The following is a 16,730-nucleotide window of genomic DNA, read 5'->3' as shown; positions in this document are numbered from 1 at the left end:
CACGTGCTTTTTTATTTGTTTATTTTCTTTATTTCATTTCATTATTTCCCCAAATTAGCATTTTCCACTGGTCAGTCGAATTGAGCCAAGTTACTAATGATTTTAACAGGGCCAATCCAACCTCAAGACCAAATGTTTCTCTCCAATCCCTTCTCATTTGCCCAGCTTTTCCTCCATTTACCATTGGGATGTTTTGTTCTGATTTGTGTGTAATGCCTGTCTTTTTTTTTTTTTACCTCCCACCACCCACACCACCAGCAGCGATAATATGTTTCCCTGCCTCACTGATCCTGAGCCATCTCTTCCTCTCCAGCACCCTCTTGTTTTGACATTCTGCTTGCCCTCATCCTTCTCTCTTGACCCCTCGGGGTGACTCCCTATCCTCTCCTTGGTTCTCCTCCAAACGACCCCCCCCGAGTCCTTCCTTTTCCTTCCCATTCTCCTTCCTGTGCCTCTGCATGGTGTCATCCCTGCTGTCTCGGTCTGTCACCTTCGCTGAACAGTCACCAGCAGCCCACCCCTCCGCTGCTGCCACCTTGGAAACACCACAGTGTGTGGGGATGTGTGGGGATGTGTGTGGGTGTGTGTGTGTGTGTGTGTGTGTGTGTGTGTGTGTGTGTGTGTATGTGTGGATGTGTGTGGAACTACAGTTTAACATTCTGTTTCCCCTCTTAGATGCCTCATGTCTCTTGACCACTCACGAAGGCTGTAAACCCCTGCACGCAGCCGAGCGTATTGGATTACACTTTAAAAATTAGGTTGATCGTCTTCTATTCTGAGACACCACACACACACGCGCGCACACATACACCCTCCCAGCAGGGGCAGGGCTGTTAATTTAGCTGCTATAAATACGGACCGAGACCAACGGCAACGCACTGCGCCATGATGCCCATGACTCCTTAACTTTACTGTGTGTGTGTGTGTGTGTGTGTGTGTGTGTGTGTCTGTGTGTGTGTCTGTGTGTCTGTGTGTGTGTCTATCTTTGTGTTTTCATAGTTCAGTTCAGTTTCCTAGCCAGCGGCAGGCTCAGCAGCCCATGGAGTGGAGCTTGGTTTTGTGTGCCATTTATATGAGCATAAAAATAAAGTCATTGAGAGACATACAAGTCTGAGCGATGGCTTTCTCTCCCTCTCTGAGCCATTGTTTTTTTCTGTGCTTTCTTTCTGCCAATAATGCATACAGAAATACCACTTCATCTATTATGCAAAGGCATTGGGAACAAACACTTGACTTCTATTGTATTGGCACTTTTAGATGTGGCTCAAGCTCTGGCTTGATGTAACCTTGGGGATTTCGGGAACGTAGCAAATTCTACCCTTGCAACTATTGTTAGTATCGGCTAAATCCCTTAAATGGGCAATGATATGTACTGTATGTACATGCAACGTCTGACTTCTTTTGGGTCATTATCCATCCATTATCCATTATACAATCGTAGTCTGAGCCATATAAACAAAACCATCAGTCCAAACTGCTAGTCGCACACCGTAGATGTAGATTACTGCTTTCTAGGTTCACGCTAAGTCCAACCTTTGTTCTTCACCTGTCCTGCTAAGAAGAATAGCCAGCAGATAAACACTGAGATGTAGGAAGGCTTATTGTCAGGCTGCTTTCTGCTGAAAAGTGACTGATTCTCGCCACAGATGGCCTCACTACAGTCTGGATATTATCTTTCGAAGCATAAATAAGCGTTGTTGTGTCTCTGCCACCTAATACTGTTCTTTGTCTCTGTTTAATGCCGAACGATCTGCGAGTTATCACTTTGGTTCCTTTAAATGTCACCAAATGTTATTGTTGGAAGACTTGCAGTAAAGTTACTGGAGTGTATCAGGCTACTGGCGTGTCAAACAGTCGTATTTCAATTTGAACCGTTGTTTTAATGAATTGCGGGGGAGCCTTACCCTAGAGAGAGAGAGAGAGAGAGAGAGAGAGAGAATTGGGATGAGGGGGCCCCACGTTTGATTTACAGCTGTCGTTTTAGTCAGCTCTGTTCTCCAACGCAGCGATGAAATGAGAAGTATTTTCAAGGGCCCGTCCTGCCTTCAAGCCAGGGCCGGTGTCCACAAACACGAGCGTTTGTGTCCCGACGGAGGCTGAACCTCTCCTCTCAGGCCCCTGCAGGGGAGAGAGGGGGAGAGGGAATGAGGAATAGTGTTGGGCTAATAGGTGGTAGAAAAGTATGACAGGTGAGGACAGGGAGGTTTAAGGAAGGGAATATGACTGATATGATATGATGTATATGATGATATGATTCTGACCTTTTTCCTCATTATTCTGGGATGATTCTCCAGGCTCAAATTGGGTTTCTTCAAATGGCAATATTTTGTTTCATGCGGCCCTAAACCTCTTCCATAGAATTCGACGGACAATTTGACAGTGTACATTTTCTGTCTTTTCCAGATACATCTCAGCTAAATAAAAATGGAGGATACAAAAACAAAACGCAGAAAAAGCCAAAAGATCCACGGCAGTCACTCTGTTGTGCCTAGGCTCGATCTTATGCTTTTGTAGTTGAATCACTTCTATCTGCGTGAGACTATTAGGCTCTCTGAGAATTGTTTAAAACTCTGGATACCCTGTGACACTGAGGGGGTGAATTCATAAAAGGATTGCGTGGCTTTTGCCGGCGCTTCGCAAATAAGCGAAAAAGCGAGCGTCTAATTCACAAAGCAGCCGCCAACTGTGAAATGCAACCGCTAACTGGGCTGCCATGCAAATAGCGTCTTGGTGCGCTGGTGCTATTTGCGTGCATTTAAATGTGGTATAATTCATACATTTGGTTCAAATTGGCCCCTTTCAATGCGAATGAGCCTCGTTGCAAAAAACGTCGAATTCACAAACACACACTTATAGCCACACACAGATAGAATGAAATTATTACCGTCTGCAAAGAGCTGGTGGTGATTGCGCGGAGACCAGAAAATAAATAAAGGCATCGGTGCCTGCACGATTATACATGTCATTGGGATTTTAAAATATGAGAAATTGTCCAGTTTAAGTTTTACGTTTATTTAAGACTGATAATTCGTAAAACAGGCAAGTGTAGAGCAGTGGCATAAATGCGTGACCCCGCGGTTTGTGCAGACATCTTTCTAATTACCCCAAAGGAGGACTTTCTTGGCCCAGATAAGCCGCCTCAAATTTAGCTTATGTTTCCTTTCTCCCTCTAAGAAAGCAACTCAAAGAAAGGGGAGATCCTGGGTGGAGAAATTGGTGTGTGTGTGTGTGTGTGTGTGTGTGTGTGTGTGTGTGTGTGTGTGTGTGTGTGTGCGTGTGCGCGCTTATGTCCCCCCACACACATATAGGCACACACCACTGAACACTTCCAGGGACACTCCCTTGTAATGTATCCGCAAGAGGCCTGTAATCTACAGTAGACTTCACACATTCTCCCACTCTGTGTCACACACACACACACACACTCCACCACTTGGCCACAACGTAAACGCTTCCAACTTACACCCTGACTTTACACCAGGCGGGTCTCCAACCCTCTAGAGAGTCAAAGTCTCTTTTATTGATTATAAAATAATACGGAGAGCTACTTGTTCAATGTACATAAAAAGAAAAAGGCAGTTTTTTCCCCTAACACTACTTTTTCACTATCTAAGGATGAAGAATTGAGAGTATTATTGAGAGTATACAAATATTATTAATGGCGGCTGCCATAGAATGGGAGGAAAGCATCAAATTTGATCCAGCAGAAACGGTTATAATTTTTATCGTCAGTTTTTTTGTATATAGAGCCATATGTGTTTCTGTACATACATACTATCTATTTTTTGAATATTTTAATTATAAATTAAATCAATAATTTACCTTGAAAATGCTCAGCAAGCTACTGATTCGTGGCCAACTTATTTTAGGATTGCCCCGAGATCGAAATGTCATCCGATATCCGAGTTCCCTTACCGGTTCCCTTCTTCCTCTTCAGCCGTAAAGCTCCATGCATAAATCCTTTTTATTAAAACAGACACAACAAAAACACTTTCACTTACTCTATCATCCTCACGCAGAGCCTCTATCGTTTCTTCTCCTGTCTTCCTGTATGTTGTCTCCTACCCCCTCTCACCTCCACCCTCTTCTCTCCCTTCCACCCGTGCAGGACAGCGACCTCCAGAGGAAAATCGATCATGAGATCCGGATGCGCGACGGGGCCTGCAAGCTGCTGGCCGCCTGCTCGCAGCGGGACCAGGCCCTGGAGGCTGCCAAGAGCCTGCAGACCTGCAGCACCCGCATCATGGCCTACATGTCGGAGCTGCAGAGGATGAAGGAGGCGCAGGTCATGCAGAGGGTCGCACGCAGGTCGTCCGACGCCGGGCCGATGGGCGACCGGCTGCCGTGCAAGGGGAAGGTGGCCATCTCAGGTAGGCGTAGGAGTGTTGAAGCGAGTTTGTTTGTTTGTTTGTGGGGTAAGCCAGCAGAAAGATGGAGAATTAATGAGCGTACAGTCGTAAAAGCAGGAATGACGGAGTGGGAAATTGAAGTGAAATACTCTAATTTTACTTTACTGCTCATGCACTCCTATGGATAATTGGTGGTCTTTGGCTTGGCTGTTATCTCCATTATTCTGCATCTATTGCACACTTAGCCATGCCTGAAGGGTGGTCCCTTATTCGCGTCCCTTTCTCAAAGTGTTTATGTTTTCCCTGTAAAGCCCAAAGACTGTGATAGCTGTGATAACTGTCTCATCCACATAAAATTCACTGTGCCAGACCTGGACAGATTTGAGGGGCGGGGGAACATTTAGGTTTGCAGCATGTCGATTTGTGGCGGGAGTACAAGGTAATTTGTTTTGTGGGAAATATCGGGTCGGTGAGGGAGATTCAGACGCATGTTAATGGAGCGCTGATCTATCTGTCCCGGGTCGGCATTGTGTCTACTCACTCATTCACTATAAAGGGATGTTGCCTTCTGTCAGGGTTTGTCAGGGAGATGCAACAATGCATAGACAACCTGGTGTCAGCAGCACAGCAGCAGGGGAGAAAAGCTAAAGCGCTGCTTGTAACGACAAGGTTTTCTGAAGACAAAATTAAATAAGACCGATGGAGAAATTAGGGGCAACATGAGTTTATAATGTAATTGTATAATGGAAGGTAGCACGGGTAGCTGAGGAGATGTGGCTGGGGTCGCCTGGAGACATTTCAGTTCCATTTGTCATTTAAATGCGCCCTCCTTCATGCGGGGAATGCATAAATCTGGGAACGCATTGTTAACATCAATCATCACGGGGCACAAGGTGTGTGTGTGTGTGTGTGTGTGTGTGTGTGTGTGTGTGTGTGTGTGTGTGTGTGTGTGTGTGTGTGTGTGTGTGTGTGTGTGTGTGTGTGTGTGTGTGTGTGTGTGTGTGTGTGTGTGCGCAAATGCCGATGGCAGCAGGCGGTGTATTCACACATTGTTCTCCATGCAGATACAGTGTCTGTTTGTGGAAGGAATGTAAGTCGCAGAGGGTGCGGACCTTCTCTTTGGTCTCTTGGGTTGAGGAAAAAAATATTGTTGTTCGTAATAGTGTTGTTACTAATGTTGATCTTAAGATGCAGAGAAGCGTAATGGTGGTTGGCTGTTGGGTACCAGTTACATCCCCACACACTTGCCATCAGCCTCCATTTCCAAAATCATTCTGAGGCCGAAGTCCGACCGCGCTGAGCCGAGTCGTGCCGATCAGCCTGCTTGTTCTCGGTTCTGGTTTGAGTTTCCATCAGCAGCAACGCTGGAATCGCCACCAGGAAGTCCCGAAAAAAAACTACGGTGACGACAACAAGATGGTGGAGTCGCATGTGTATGCGACTCTTGTTATAATTTCTATAGATATAGGGAGCCGTGATCTTGGCCACTCTTTCAATGAAGGATTTTGATTTGTTTGAGTTTTTCAGATTCTTTCTTGCTGCTCTGTTCATTTATGTACGTAAGCAGCCGTCACAGTTACGTAGCCAATATAATTTTCATTACCAGCTACACACTGGTTGTTTGTTGACGTATCTATAAACGTCTTCTACCATTGGAACCACCATAATAGTAACGGTGTAATAATACACATCCACCATCAAGAAGAGACATTAATTGGCAATGAGCAGCATAAAAAATTGGGTTGTTGCAACATTCTCACATTGGCTTTCCTTTCCCTTGGTAAGAATGAATGACATGATTTGAATGAAAACACATGATTGTGGAAGGATTTAACAAAATCATTGCGTTCAACCCAAACAATGAGGTGATAATGTTATAATTGTGACATCTCTAAATATCACTTCATGGTCTGGGTCTTGATCCTATGTCCTGTGTCTTGTCTTTGCAGATCTTCGTATTCCCCTCATGTGGAAAGACACAGAATACTTCAAGAACAAAGGAGGTGAGGAGTAGGGCGTGTGGCGGCTCGTCAAATATTCCCATTGCGTGTGACTGTTATGGGGCTTGGGTGAAACGAGCGACTCGAAGATGTCAAATGCAATTAGTGCGATGGCTTGGTGCAATTAACTGAAGCACGGGGGAAAGATTCTCTGCGAGTTTATTACACAAGTCGTCTAAATTTGATGGTTACTCAATGGATCGAAGATAGAAAATAAAAATTCCTGCATGGAATACGTCGATGTTGGATTCCTATTTAATGGCGGCACCGAGTTGACATCCACCTTTCAGCCGAGCAGACACACCGTGTGTTGTTTCTGTGTCGGGTCTCCATAGCGGAGCGACTGCAGCTCGTTCCCCAAATCTCTCTAATCCGGCTTCCCGGATATCCTCAAGTTTAAATGAACAGATTGGTGAATACTCGTGCTTGTAAGAAACTCGCCGGCTGCGCCCGGTTCCGTTTGGCTCCCACTCCTGGATCTGAGAAATTGCAGAACAGACCTGGGTCGCCAATTACGGCCCGGATTGCTCCTTAAATGAAAACAATTGGGATGTGGAGCTGTTTTTTTCCTCTTTTGTTTGGAAACTGGCTTTTTTTTCTCCCAATGTTTTCATAGCGAACAACCCTCTGTTGGAATCTATCCATATGTTGTTTTTGGCACCAAAGCATTTCTGGAGCCAAACAGGTTCAGGTGTTGATGTTGTTGCCATGAGTTTCCATGGAGGTTTGTACACAGAGTGTGTCATAGTTTTACAGACCGACCTCCTCGTGATAAGGTTAATGGGGTGAGGTTCACCATCATTACGGAGTTCTCGCTGTTCCTTCCTCTCCCCCTGATGACCCAAAAAGGAATTAATCTGCACAGCCAGTGCATTTGAATGAACTCGGGAGACAGGTGGAATGCTCTTAACCGCCCTTAATGAGGCCTTTCGTCAAGGTCTTTACTGGAGGAGGATGGAAACATCAGCAGCAAACGCTCCCTGGGTGTGTCTGAGGAGCCAAGCGTGTTTCCTCACTGACGCTCATCATATTTCGAACAAGGGGGGAGGAGATCGAAAGCGTATTTGAAGCGATAAGCCGACTGGATTTTCAAAGCGAGGCTTCATGGGCGTAGTTGTGGCCTTCCTTTCTCGAGTTTGCCTGAATTTACCTAGAATTTTCATGCCAAAATAAATTACCAAATATTTATCATCGGGTGATTTATAATTTAAAAAAAAACAAAAACACCACAGTTAATAGATACATTTAAGGAAACATTAAGAGGGGAAAAACCAAGATTGTAAATGGATTCTTCCTGGAGTTTGGTTTGCATGGAAGAAATAACCATTTCCATTTAGTGGATTATCATGCAGGATGTATCTTATTTAATGGGTTCTTTTTGACTGCAACAAAGTGTGTATGGGGGTTTTTACAGCTTTGCAGAACCACACAGTAGTTCCTTGTGGTTCACACTGTTATCACCCACACACTCCCTCGTAGGCCCCCTGAGGTGAGGCAACCCCTGGTTCCGGACCCTCGTTCAAATCGGCCGCTGGGGAGTTCCTCCGTTCGAGTTATAAAGTGTTTCCCATGTGGCTTGTCCTGTGTTTTAAACTTTTTCACAGTGACATTTTGATAGGGTTTTTTTTTTTTTTTTTTTTTTTACTGTTATCGTTATTATTTTATTTCTCTTTCTGCGTCTTCCCCACCAGAGCTCCACCGGTGTGCCGTGTTCTGCCTGCTCCAGCTGGGCGGGGAGATTTTCGACACGGACATGGTGATGGTGGACCGCACGCTCACCGACATCTGCTTCGACAACACCATCGTATTGTAAGGAATCTGCAGCTCCGTAACGCTGTCATTTCAGCCCCCTACAGTAAAAGAGTGAAAATTGTGTCAAGATTTATCGTTTTAGATTTATTGTACATTGTACATATATATCGTCATTTTTTTTCTTGTCTCGTTTATTGTTTTTATATTTTTGTTATTATCGTTGGGTTTATTGTATATTGCCATTTTCTATTGTACGTTGTACATTTTCTGGTTTATTTTTGTGGTTTATTGTAAGCTTTATTTTGTATTTATTATGATTTTTTAGTGTTATGGGTTAGGGTTGGGGTTAGGGGTGGGCGATGTGGCAAAAATCATGTTTTTTTTCAGGCAAGACGATCACGATCCACAATGTTATCACGATTCTTTTTGATGGTTGGTTTTTAGTGCGTAGGTGCGCAAGGTGCATAAAATGGCTTAAGTTGATGGCTCCTTTGTCACTATCAAAATCTATTCGTACATTTTGTGTTATATTTAATGTTATTTCCCATTGAATAAACTCGTAAATTGCTTGTTTGCCTATGTTGGATGCATTTAAAAAAGGAAGAAAGAGAGGCTCCGGCTCCAGCTGTGAGCTCCGCCTTAAATAGTATTTATTTTTCTGCGATACATATTTGCGCTCCGGGGGGGCTCACCACGCTTGGCTGTTAATGTAGTGTCTGAACGTGCACTGTAGCACGATACTAACAATTTCTCTGTAAAGACAGATCGTGGAGGATCGTTTGAATCGTTCAAGGTCTAAAATCGTCATATCGCATCATTTCATCTTGATGTTTAGCGAATATACTGGAGCTCATGTTCTACTAATTCTATCTGTCTGTCTGTTTGTCAAACGTCTGTCTCATTCAAACCTACATCTGGATTAAAGGGCTCGCTTCATTCCAGTCCTCAGACTGTGATGAAGCTAATGCATATTCTGTGTTTCTTTGTGTATTTCTCTGTTCTTCAGCAATGAGGCGGGCCCTGGATTCGAGCTGCGCGTGGAGCTGTACAGCTGCTGCTCGGAGGACGACTATTCGGCGGGGAGCACGCCCAGGAAGCTAGCCAGCAAGCTGAGCTCCTCGCTGGGCCGCTCAGCGGGGAAGAAGCTGCGGGCGGCCATGGAGCCTGCCGCTGGCAGCCCTGTCAGCAATGGAGGGGGGTCTCCAATTCTGCTGCCCGTGCCCTCTGTGCCGTGAGTCGGCCTCGAAGCAAGAATCTAGTTTCGCAAAATTCTGTGAACTTTATTTACGTAGTCCGACCAACCACTCATGTATCTAATCCTTATCTGTGTCGACAGGGGTCCTAAGTACCACCTCTTGGCTCACACCACCCTGTCGCTGTCGCACGTTCAGGACAGCTTCCGCACGCATGACCTCACCATCTCAGGCAACGGTGAGAGGCGGGCGCCACGCGTTCTTCTTCCCTCTGTCTAATGCTGCATTCCATTGAAGTCAGAACTCGGAAAACACGACCTCCTACTCGGGAAGAGTGCAAAGCATCGGCCATTGAAGGCAATTCCAAGTAGGAATTTCGGGGGAAGATGGCTTGGGTCAGAGTTTACTAAGATAATAGAACAGAGGCAATGGAACACGCTTAGTTCAGAAGCGGGGAGGACTACTGAAATGACAGATTTCCGACATCCAATGCAATGCAGCGTTTGTATTATTCCCCCCAAATCTGCCGCATGTTTGTTTGTTTTTCTTTGAAATGTTGTGATCTCCTTTGTCTCCTCATTCAAATGGCTTTCAGCAAACCTCTCTCCCTCTCTCTCTCTCTCTCTCTCTCTCTCTCTCACTTATCATCCTCCTTGTGTTCCCTGTGACAGACAGCTATTGTGAAGGTCACGGTGATAAAGTGTGTGCGTGTGTGTTGTGCAGGGGGTGTATAAGGTGGCTGTTGTGTAAAAAGCGTAATGATGTGGGCTAACAAGGGCCCCGGCGCTCCGACAGACGGGCCCCGGTGTTTTATTCATCGGCTCTTCAGGCCGCAGTAAAGTTTCATGGCTGCACTTCACCGCATTCTCTGCAGCTGCCAGCCCCTTTTTTTTTTTTTTTTACACCCCGACGCTGGCTTTTATGTGTCAACTCTAGTGGAGTGGAGTGGAGTGGTGTGTGTGTGTGCGTGCGCCCGTGTGCGTGCGTGCAAACATGTCTTTGCTTTTGTCTGTTTTTAGAGGTGTGTTTTTCTGCGGTCAGGATGTCATATGGCCTGTTGAATAATTCATCCTGTTTATTTGCCTCCCCTGTCCCCCCTCTATCTGTCGCTCTCTCCAAAATAGAGGAGTGTTCGTACTGGCTTCCTCTTTATGGCAGTGTGTGTTGTCGTCTGGCCGCCCAGCCGCTCTGTATGACCAAGCAGATGATGAGCGGGTGTCTAAAAGTCAAGGTATGGCGGGTGCCAGTAAAGACGATAATTAGTTTGGTTGCTGTGATATTTTATTTCACACACCCTCTTCTTTTCCTCTCTATTTCTTCTTTTATATATTTATTAATCTACTTCCTCCGCCTCTCTGTCTCGCAGCAGTTGGGTGGCGACCCTCAGAGCTGGACTAAAGTCTACAGCGTTCTGAACGGGACGAACCTCTTCTGCCACCATCGGCAGGAAGACGTGGAGTCCAGCGTTGAGCCGGCGTTCACCATTGCCATCAACAAGGTCAGAGACGGAGATGTGTGCGACTGTCGCCGTGACGGCAAAGTCATTCCTCCAATCGGCGCCACGGTCTCCGGGGCCTTCTTCGGAAATTCTGACAACTGTTTCAAGTCACTGCGCGTATCTGAGGAAAGGCAATTAGAAACGATGCTTCCTCACCGAATTACCGATGAAAGAGTCGCAAACGAAAATAAAATGAATGGGGAGTCAAAAGAGTCGTTCCTTTTGTTCGTTTCATTTTGTAATGGCAGTCAGACACGCAGGCAGTCTGAGTCTGAATCTTGATTCACCAACAAAAAGAGCAATGTGCCCCAAATAAGCTCCTTGAATTTGGTTGAGTGAGCAAATCTTTGACTCGCAAAGTGAAAATGATTTCAGAGGACTTAATAAACGCGGTGGGAAAGAAGGTCAGAGGCATTTGCCATAATTCATGTTGAATGTGACTAAAACAAAAGGGGCTAAAAGGGCTAAAACATTTTTGAGATCCACACTTGTGTTCTTCCGCCTTAATCATTTACCTTGCCAGGATATAAAAGTTTTGTTTTTTTCTTTGCGAGAATTTTCACCCGAATATCAAAAGCAAAAAAAAGGGTCAAACCTTTCATCGCTCGGCCAAATACCTACTAACAAACAACGCAGATTGATAGCAGGTGTTTCTCACATTCCCACAGTGTGTCGTGTAAGCGGACAGTCGGCCAGATCATCGGATTTCCCACCCGTCTACCTGCGCGGATTGATTCCTTTCGGGGGGCCTCTCAATCTTTCCGTGACTCACTCGTCTGCAGCGCTAACCCCTCTGCGATAGGAGCGAGTCGGTCCCTCTGATCAGATTAGATCAGATCAGGTCACTGTGATACTGCTGGAGTCAGCAGCTTGGGCCTCAGAGCAGGAAGAGGGAAGAAAAACGTCCCTGGTCTGAGGGTGGATGGATGAAGCAACACTGCCACCAAGTGGTTGACAATAGGACTGCAACGCATTGGGCCGGTGTGGGGGAGGGGGTGGGTACAAAGTGGAATCATTACTGGCTCGCCGTTTAAAGAGATAATTACTGTAGAGAAATTGTTTGGATTAGGATTAATTAGCTCTTTGGATTAATGGAGGCTTAATTATTTAACGTATTGCCACGGAACGGGGAAAAAAATCCCACGTGTCATTTGAAACCCTCCATTATTTTATATTCTGTTATGTGTGTGTGTGTGTGTGTGTGTGTGTGTGTTCTACAGGAGACGAGGATACGAGCCTCGGAGAAGGACCCTCACAGTAAAGCCCAGAGCATCTGTGTCACCAACCAATATGGCGGAGAGGAGGTGACGCACACACTGACCGCAGAGAGCCGAGAGGAAACGCACCGGTGGATGGAGGCGTTTTGGCAGCACTTCTACGACATGAGTGAGTGCAGATGGAACATGTGTGGTGTCAAACTGAGACAACGACATCAATATATATACTCTTAAAAAGTATGTTATCATAAGTGGTAGTTGGACATAAAGGGTTAGGATCAAGGTCAACCGTAGGGATTACCTACCTACCTACGTTCATTTTGAGTGCCAAAATTCATTAAACATGGTCACAATAGGAAATCTATTTTTTTAAAGAGCCTCTAAACCCGTAAATTCCATTTGACACCCCGCTCCGGTTCTTTTTTGAAAAATGGCGGCACCTAAGAAATCCAACCAATAGCGATTTTTCCATTAGAGATCTAGGATCAATGCTGTGTCAATCTAACCTTGATGTATTTTGACATTTCTTGAGATTTCACATGCTTTTTGTAGTTTCATTTTGTTTTATATAGCTTAAAGAAAATGAGAATGAAGAATCATAAATTGGTTGTAAAACGTGCCTTTTTCTCTCGAATTGCATTATTAAATCAGTTGACGGACCTACTGCACAGATTTGGAAGGTAAATGTTCATGTCATTTAGTGGTAGTTGGAGGTTTGATTTTGGTCAAGGACAACGGCTGCGATTGGAAAAGGCAGAAAGGACAATGAGAACCAGATTGAGAAAACAGATTGACGCTTTAAGCGCGATTGCTCTGTCACTGTCAACCTCAGATTGTTAGGGTTCAAATTGACATGTAGGCGTGCTCTCTCTCTCTCTCTCTCTCTCAGGCCAGTGGAAGCATTGCTGCGACGACCTCATGAAAATAGAGCTCCCATCGCCACGGAAACCGGCCGCCGCCACTCCCAAACAGGGCTCCCTCTACCACGAGATGGGTATGTGGGTGACAGCGTGACGCCGCGTTTCAATCACCTTTGGTCCCATGAATATGTAGAAAGTGAAGAAATACAAAGCATTTCTAGATTGAAAGTACTTGAAATGATTATAAGACAAACACAGTCCACAAAACCCCGGAAGAAGGACCTTCCTCTCCTCTTTTCTCGCATTGCATGGGAAGGTAGTTTTAACTTTGCCGGTTTGTGTGCATGCGACAACGTTTTTCCCCAGAGGTCTCTCACACTTTGCTCCACGTCTCTCTACTTTAGAGAGTGTGGGTTCCTGTCTCCAACACACTGACTCTAACTGCAATTCTCTGATCCTCTCTCTCTCTCTCTCTCTCTCTCTGTTTCGGTGTCTTGTGTGTCATAAATCCTTCACTCCCAACCGCCTTTGATCGTTCCTGCGTTTTACATTAACAACACTAAATATCCAATTCTTTTTTTTTTTTTTTTTCCTTCTTGATCTCCCCTTAATGTGGTGATTCTGTTTCCGTCCCTCCATTAATTTCCGTTGACAAACATGTCTGTGCTCTTACTAAACGGCCCCCTCATCCGTCCACGCCCATCCCTCGCTCCGCACCTCCCTCCCTCTTCCCGCACTGCTCCCCGGGCAGCCCCTCTTGCCACACCCTCCTGCGAGGGCCTCCTGCTGCAGGATAACGCTGTGTCCGCTGAGATTCGCGCTCTGCTCTCCTCCTATTACAACGACAGGTGACGTAACAGGAACAGGGGTTCGGCCGCCAAGAGCAGAGATTCGGTGGCGTCGGAGTTTTGACACTTTCCGCTTTTACTCCATTTCATGGTTCAGCAAATACCTGTACTTTTTACTCGACTACTATTTCTAACACAGTTGCGGTACTTTAACTTCATAAAGAAAAAAATCAGGGGCTGGATCTATCAAACTGCTCATCAGTGATTCATTAGGTTCGTATATTTGTAAATGTCAAGAAACTCGCGCCACCTCTGCTATTTTATTGTCGATTATAATTGTAAAAAGGTACTTTTAATACTTAAACTATATTCAAGAGGAAGCACGTAGATACTTTTACTGAAGTCGATTTGTAAATGTGTGAACTGTTGTAGTACTTTTGTGTCAGGGTATTTTTTTTACTTTCACTGTCGTAAAAGATAGAGTGTCTGAGTCTGTTTTTTTCAATTTGGCAACAATGGCGGCGGTACAGTGACGGGGTCTCTCTCCCTCCCTCAGTTATTGAGACCTCGGACGGGCTGAGCGGCACCGTGTCGGACATCTTGGCTCGCCGGATGCGGGAGCTGGAGCTGCGCAGCCACTTGGGCTCCTCCCCCGCCTGGACCTCCTCCCCCGCCTGGACCTCCCTGTTTGAGGACGAGCTCCGCCCCCTCCACAGCCCCCCCCGCGGCCCCCGCCGCCTCCTGCCCCCCCGCAGCCCCCTGAGCCCCCCCCGCCTGCTGTCCTCCGACGCCAGCCTGACCTCGGACAGCGACAGCCACTGCAGCACCAGTCCCTGCTCCCGCCGGCACGGCGGCTGGGCTGACTCCCCCCTCGGCTTCTCCCTCCTCTCCTCCTCCTCGTCCTCCTCCCCTTCGCGCCTGAGGCCGCGCACGCTGTCACTGGACGCCAAGCTCAGCACGCTGCGAGGGCGGGGGTACGGCGGAGGAGGAGGAGGAGGAGGGGGGACGGGGGTCTTCCAGTGCTCGTCCTGCCACCCCGCCGCTCACCCCTCGCTGCTGGCCCCGCCGTGCGGCACCCAGACCGCCCTTTCCTGCTCCAGCTCCACCTCCAGCAACAGCTCCAGTACCAGCGAGGGCAGCCACAGCCCAGAGTCCTCATCCGAGGGAGGAGGAGGAGGAGGTGGTGGAGGCGGAGGAGTGGCCCCCTTCTCGCGTCCCGCGCCGGCGCGACGCAGCCTCAGGAACCTCCGGGCCCGACTGGACCCCCGAAACTGGCTCCAGAGCCAGGTGTGAACCGACCCGAGCCAACAGACGTTAACACAGACTTAGTTAGGAGACCCATGATTTAACTGGTTTAACATGGAGTAAAGAAAACTTTATTGACAAGATAACTAACATTTGTGAACGGACCTCAGGCCTCAAACCCTCACTACCTGATTGAGGATGTGTTATGGAACCGTTGGCTTTAACTGGAAAGGCCTATAACACAAAGGACGATTGACAATCGCTAAAGGTTGAACTGCACAGGGACGTTCTCTGCCGCCTTTTGGGAAAGATGGCCGCCGGTAATTGAGAGAAATGCATCCTAAAAAAAATAAAAAACATGCTATTTCTGTTACACAAGCTATGGTGGAATCGTCAATCGTGTTATGGTAAAGCTTCAGACGGGGAAACAATTAAGAAGTTCTCTATCGATGCACAAGAGCGACCCTGACTGTCTTCCTCATTGACACCTTCCCAGAAAATACAGGTGCAGGTGTAAACAAAAACAAAAAACAAAATCGGTACAGTGTTGTGATGCGTCTGAACTGTCAAATGTGGGAAATGCAATAATTGCGTTGAAGGTTTGTCTTCTCTTGCCTGTTTTTACTGTGATAATCCGCCTTCGTGTCCAATATCTACACAGACGATAACCTCTAGGAATTCATTCAACGATACTATGCACTATATGGTGATTGGCATGATTCGTTTTGGACAGGTCGATCCGTCTGAAACCAGTTGTAAGATCGCATACGGTGAAAAGCTAAATCGAAGACAAAATAATGGATGTTACTTTGAGCTCTTTCAAGTTATTACCTAGTCGTCATTTTTACACATCCGGCGTTAAAAGGATGCCATTTTCACTATTAGGCAATGGGTGTTCACATACTATCCACAACACATAAAATAGAGAAATAAACCAAAGGTTTCTACCTTAAAAAGACACAGGAAGCCATACTAACTGTTCTGCTGCACTGGCTCATGACAGTTCTAGTGTTTTTTCTTTTAAGAGTGGCGCTGCCTGCCTTTAGGAACTGGTTCTCATCTGCAATTAAATGTGAATTGCCCGTTAATTTTATTTAATACGATCCAGGAGAAGTTTATTGCAGATCGTTACCATATCACGGTGATAGTATTGGCCGCCTGTCTTCTTTACCTTGCTTTCAACGCATAACAAAGAGATGAGATGAGGGTGGGTGAGTTAAAATACAACCTACAGGTGCAGCGAAGCCATTTCTCTACTTCATTAACCCTTCACCTTTCGGGGGAATGGTAACCGGGGGCGACCGTATCCACTATTGATTAAAACTGTCAAATGTTCAAAACGGTGTTTGTTACTGTACATTTGTTTTTTAAGTTAACGAAAAAATATTTTGTGAATTATAAATCTATTTTACATGTTTGTTTTTTTTCCTATAAATGCAGCTTTACTGATATATGATTATAATTTTAACAGATTTTTTTAACTGTTGCGATAGATAACATTCAATGTTATCACCCTGCAACGGTGATACAGTATGTTCTGAGAGTGCAAAAACAAAAATGAGACGTCAAATAACATTATTAATAATAATTATAATAATAATAAAAGCTTTATCAGATTAAATCTGCATCCTTGCGTTTCTGTTTTGATTTAATATTACCATGTAATGAGGCTCAAATTGATGAATGTTGTTGAATTTTACAACTGGGTCATAGTTCATCAGTTACTGTTCAATGCTCGTAATTAATATACAAGATTATTTCTCTGGAAAATATTCTACATCCTATTTTCCCTGATTCCAGTGACCCGACACCCTCTCGTTCTCTTGGT

The 16,730-nt window shown here is 45.7% G+C and overlaps 1 protein-coding gene across 5 annotated transcripts in view; it reads left to right on the top strand.

Annotated features, from left to right (window-relative positions):
• The window catches only part of rtkna (rhotekin a), a 64,394-nt gene extending 47,871 nt beyond the window's left edge, over positions 1-16,523 (top strand). For all 5 annotated transcript variants that reach the window (XM_080003178.1, XM_080003180.1, XM_080003179.1 and 2 more), the window contains 10 exons: positions 4,109-4,370; positions 6,299-6,352; positions 8,041-8,158; positions 9,108-9,332; positions 9,438-9,532; positions 10,419-10,525; positions 10,661-10,792; positions 12,013-12,178; positions 12,899-13,003; positions 14,214-16,523. In XM_080003178.1, the coding sequence (XP_079859304.1) occupies positions 4,109-4,370; positions 6,299-6,352; positions 8,041-8,158; positions 9,108-9,332; positions 9,438-9,532; positions 10,419-10,525; positions 10,661-10,792; positions 12,013-12,178; positions 12,899-13,003; positions 14,214-14,950 (2,001 nt within the window). In that variant the 3' untranslated portion in view covers positions 14,951-16,523. The remainder of the gene's footprint in view (positions 1-4,108; positions 4,371-6,298; positions 6,353-8,040; positions 8,159-9,107; positions 9,333-9,437; positions 9,533-10,418; positions 10,526-10,660; positions 10,793-12,012; positions 12,179-12,898; positions 13,004-14,213) is intronic.
• The last annotated feature ends 207 nt before the right edge of the window (positions 16,524-16,730 follow it).

This window comes from Zeus faber (genome assembly GCF_960531495.2).
Source record: "Zeus faber genome assembly, chromosome: 7".
In the NCBI taxonomy this organism is placed as follows: domain Eukaryota; kingdom Metazoa; phylum Chordata; class Actinopteri; order Zeiformes; family Zeidae; genus Zeus; species Zeus faber.
The sequence above is the reverse complement of the archived record's forward strand: the minus strand, read 5'-3'. Positions and strand labels throughout refer to the sequence as shown.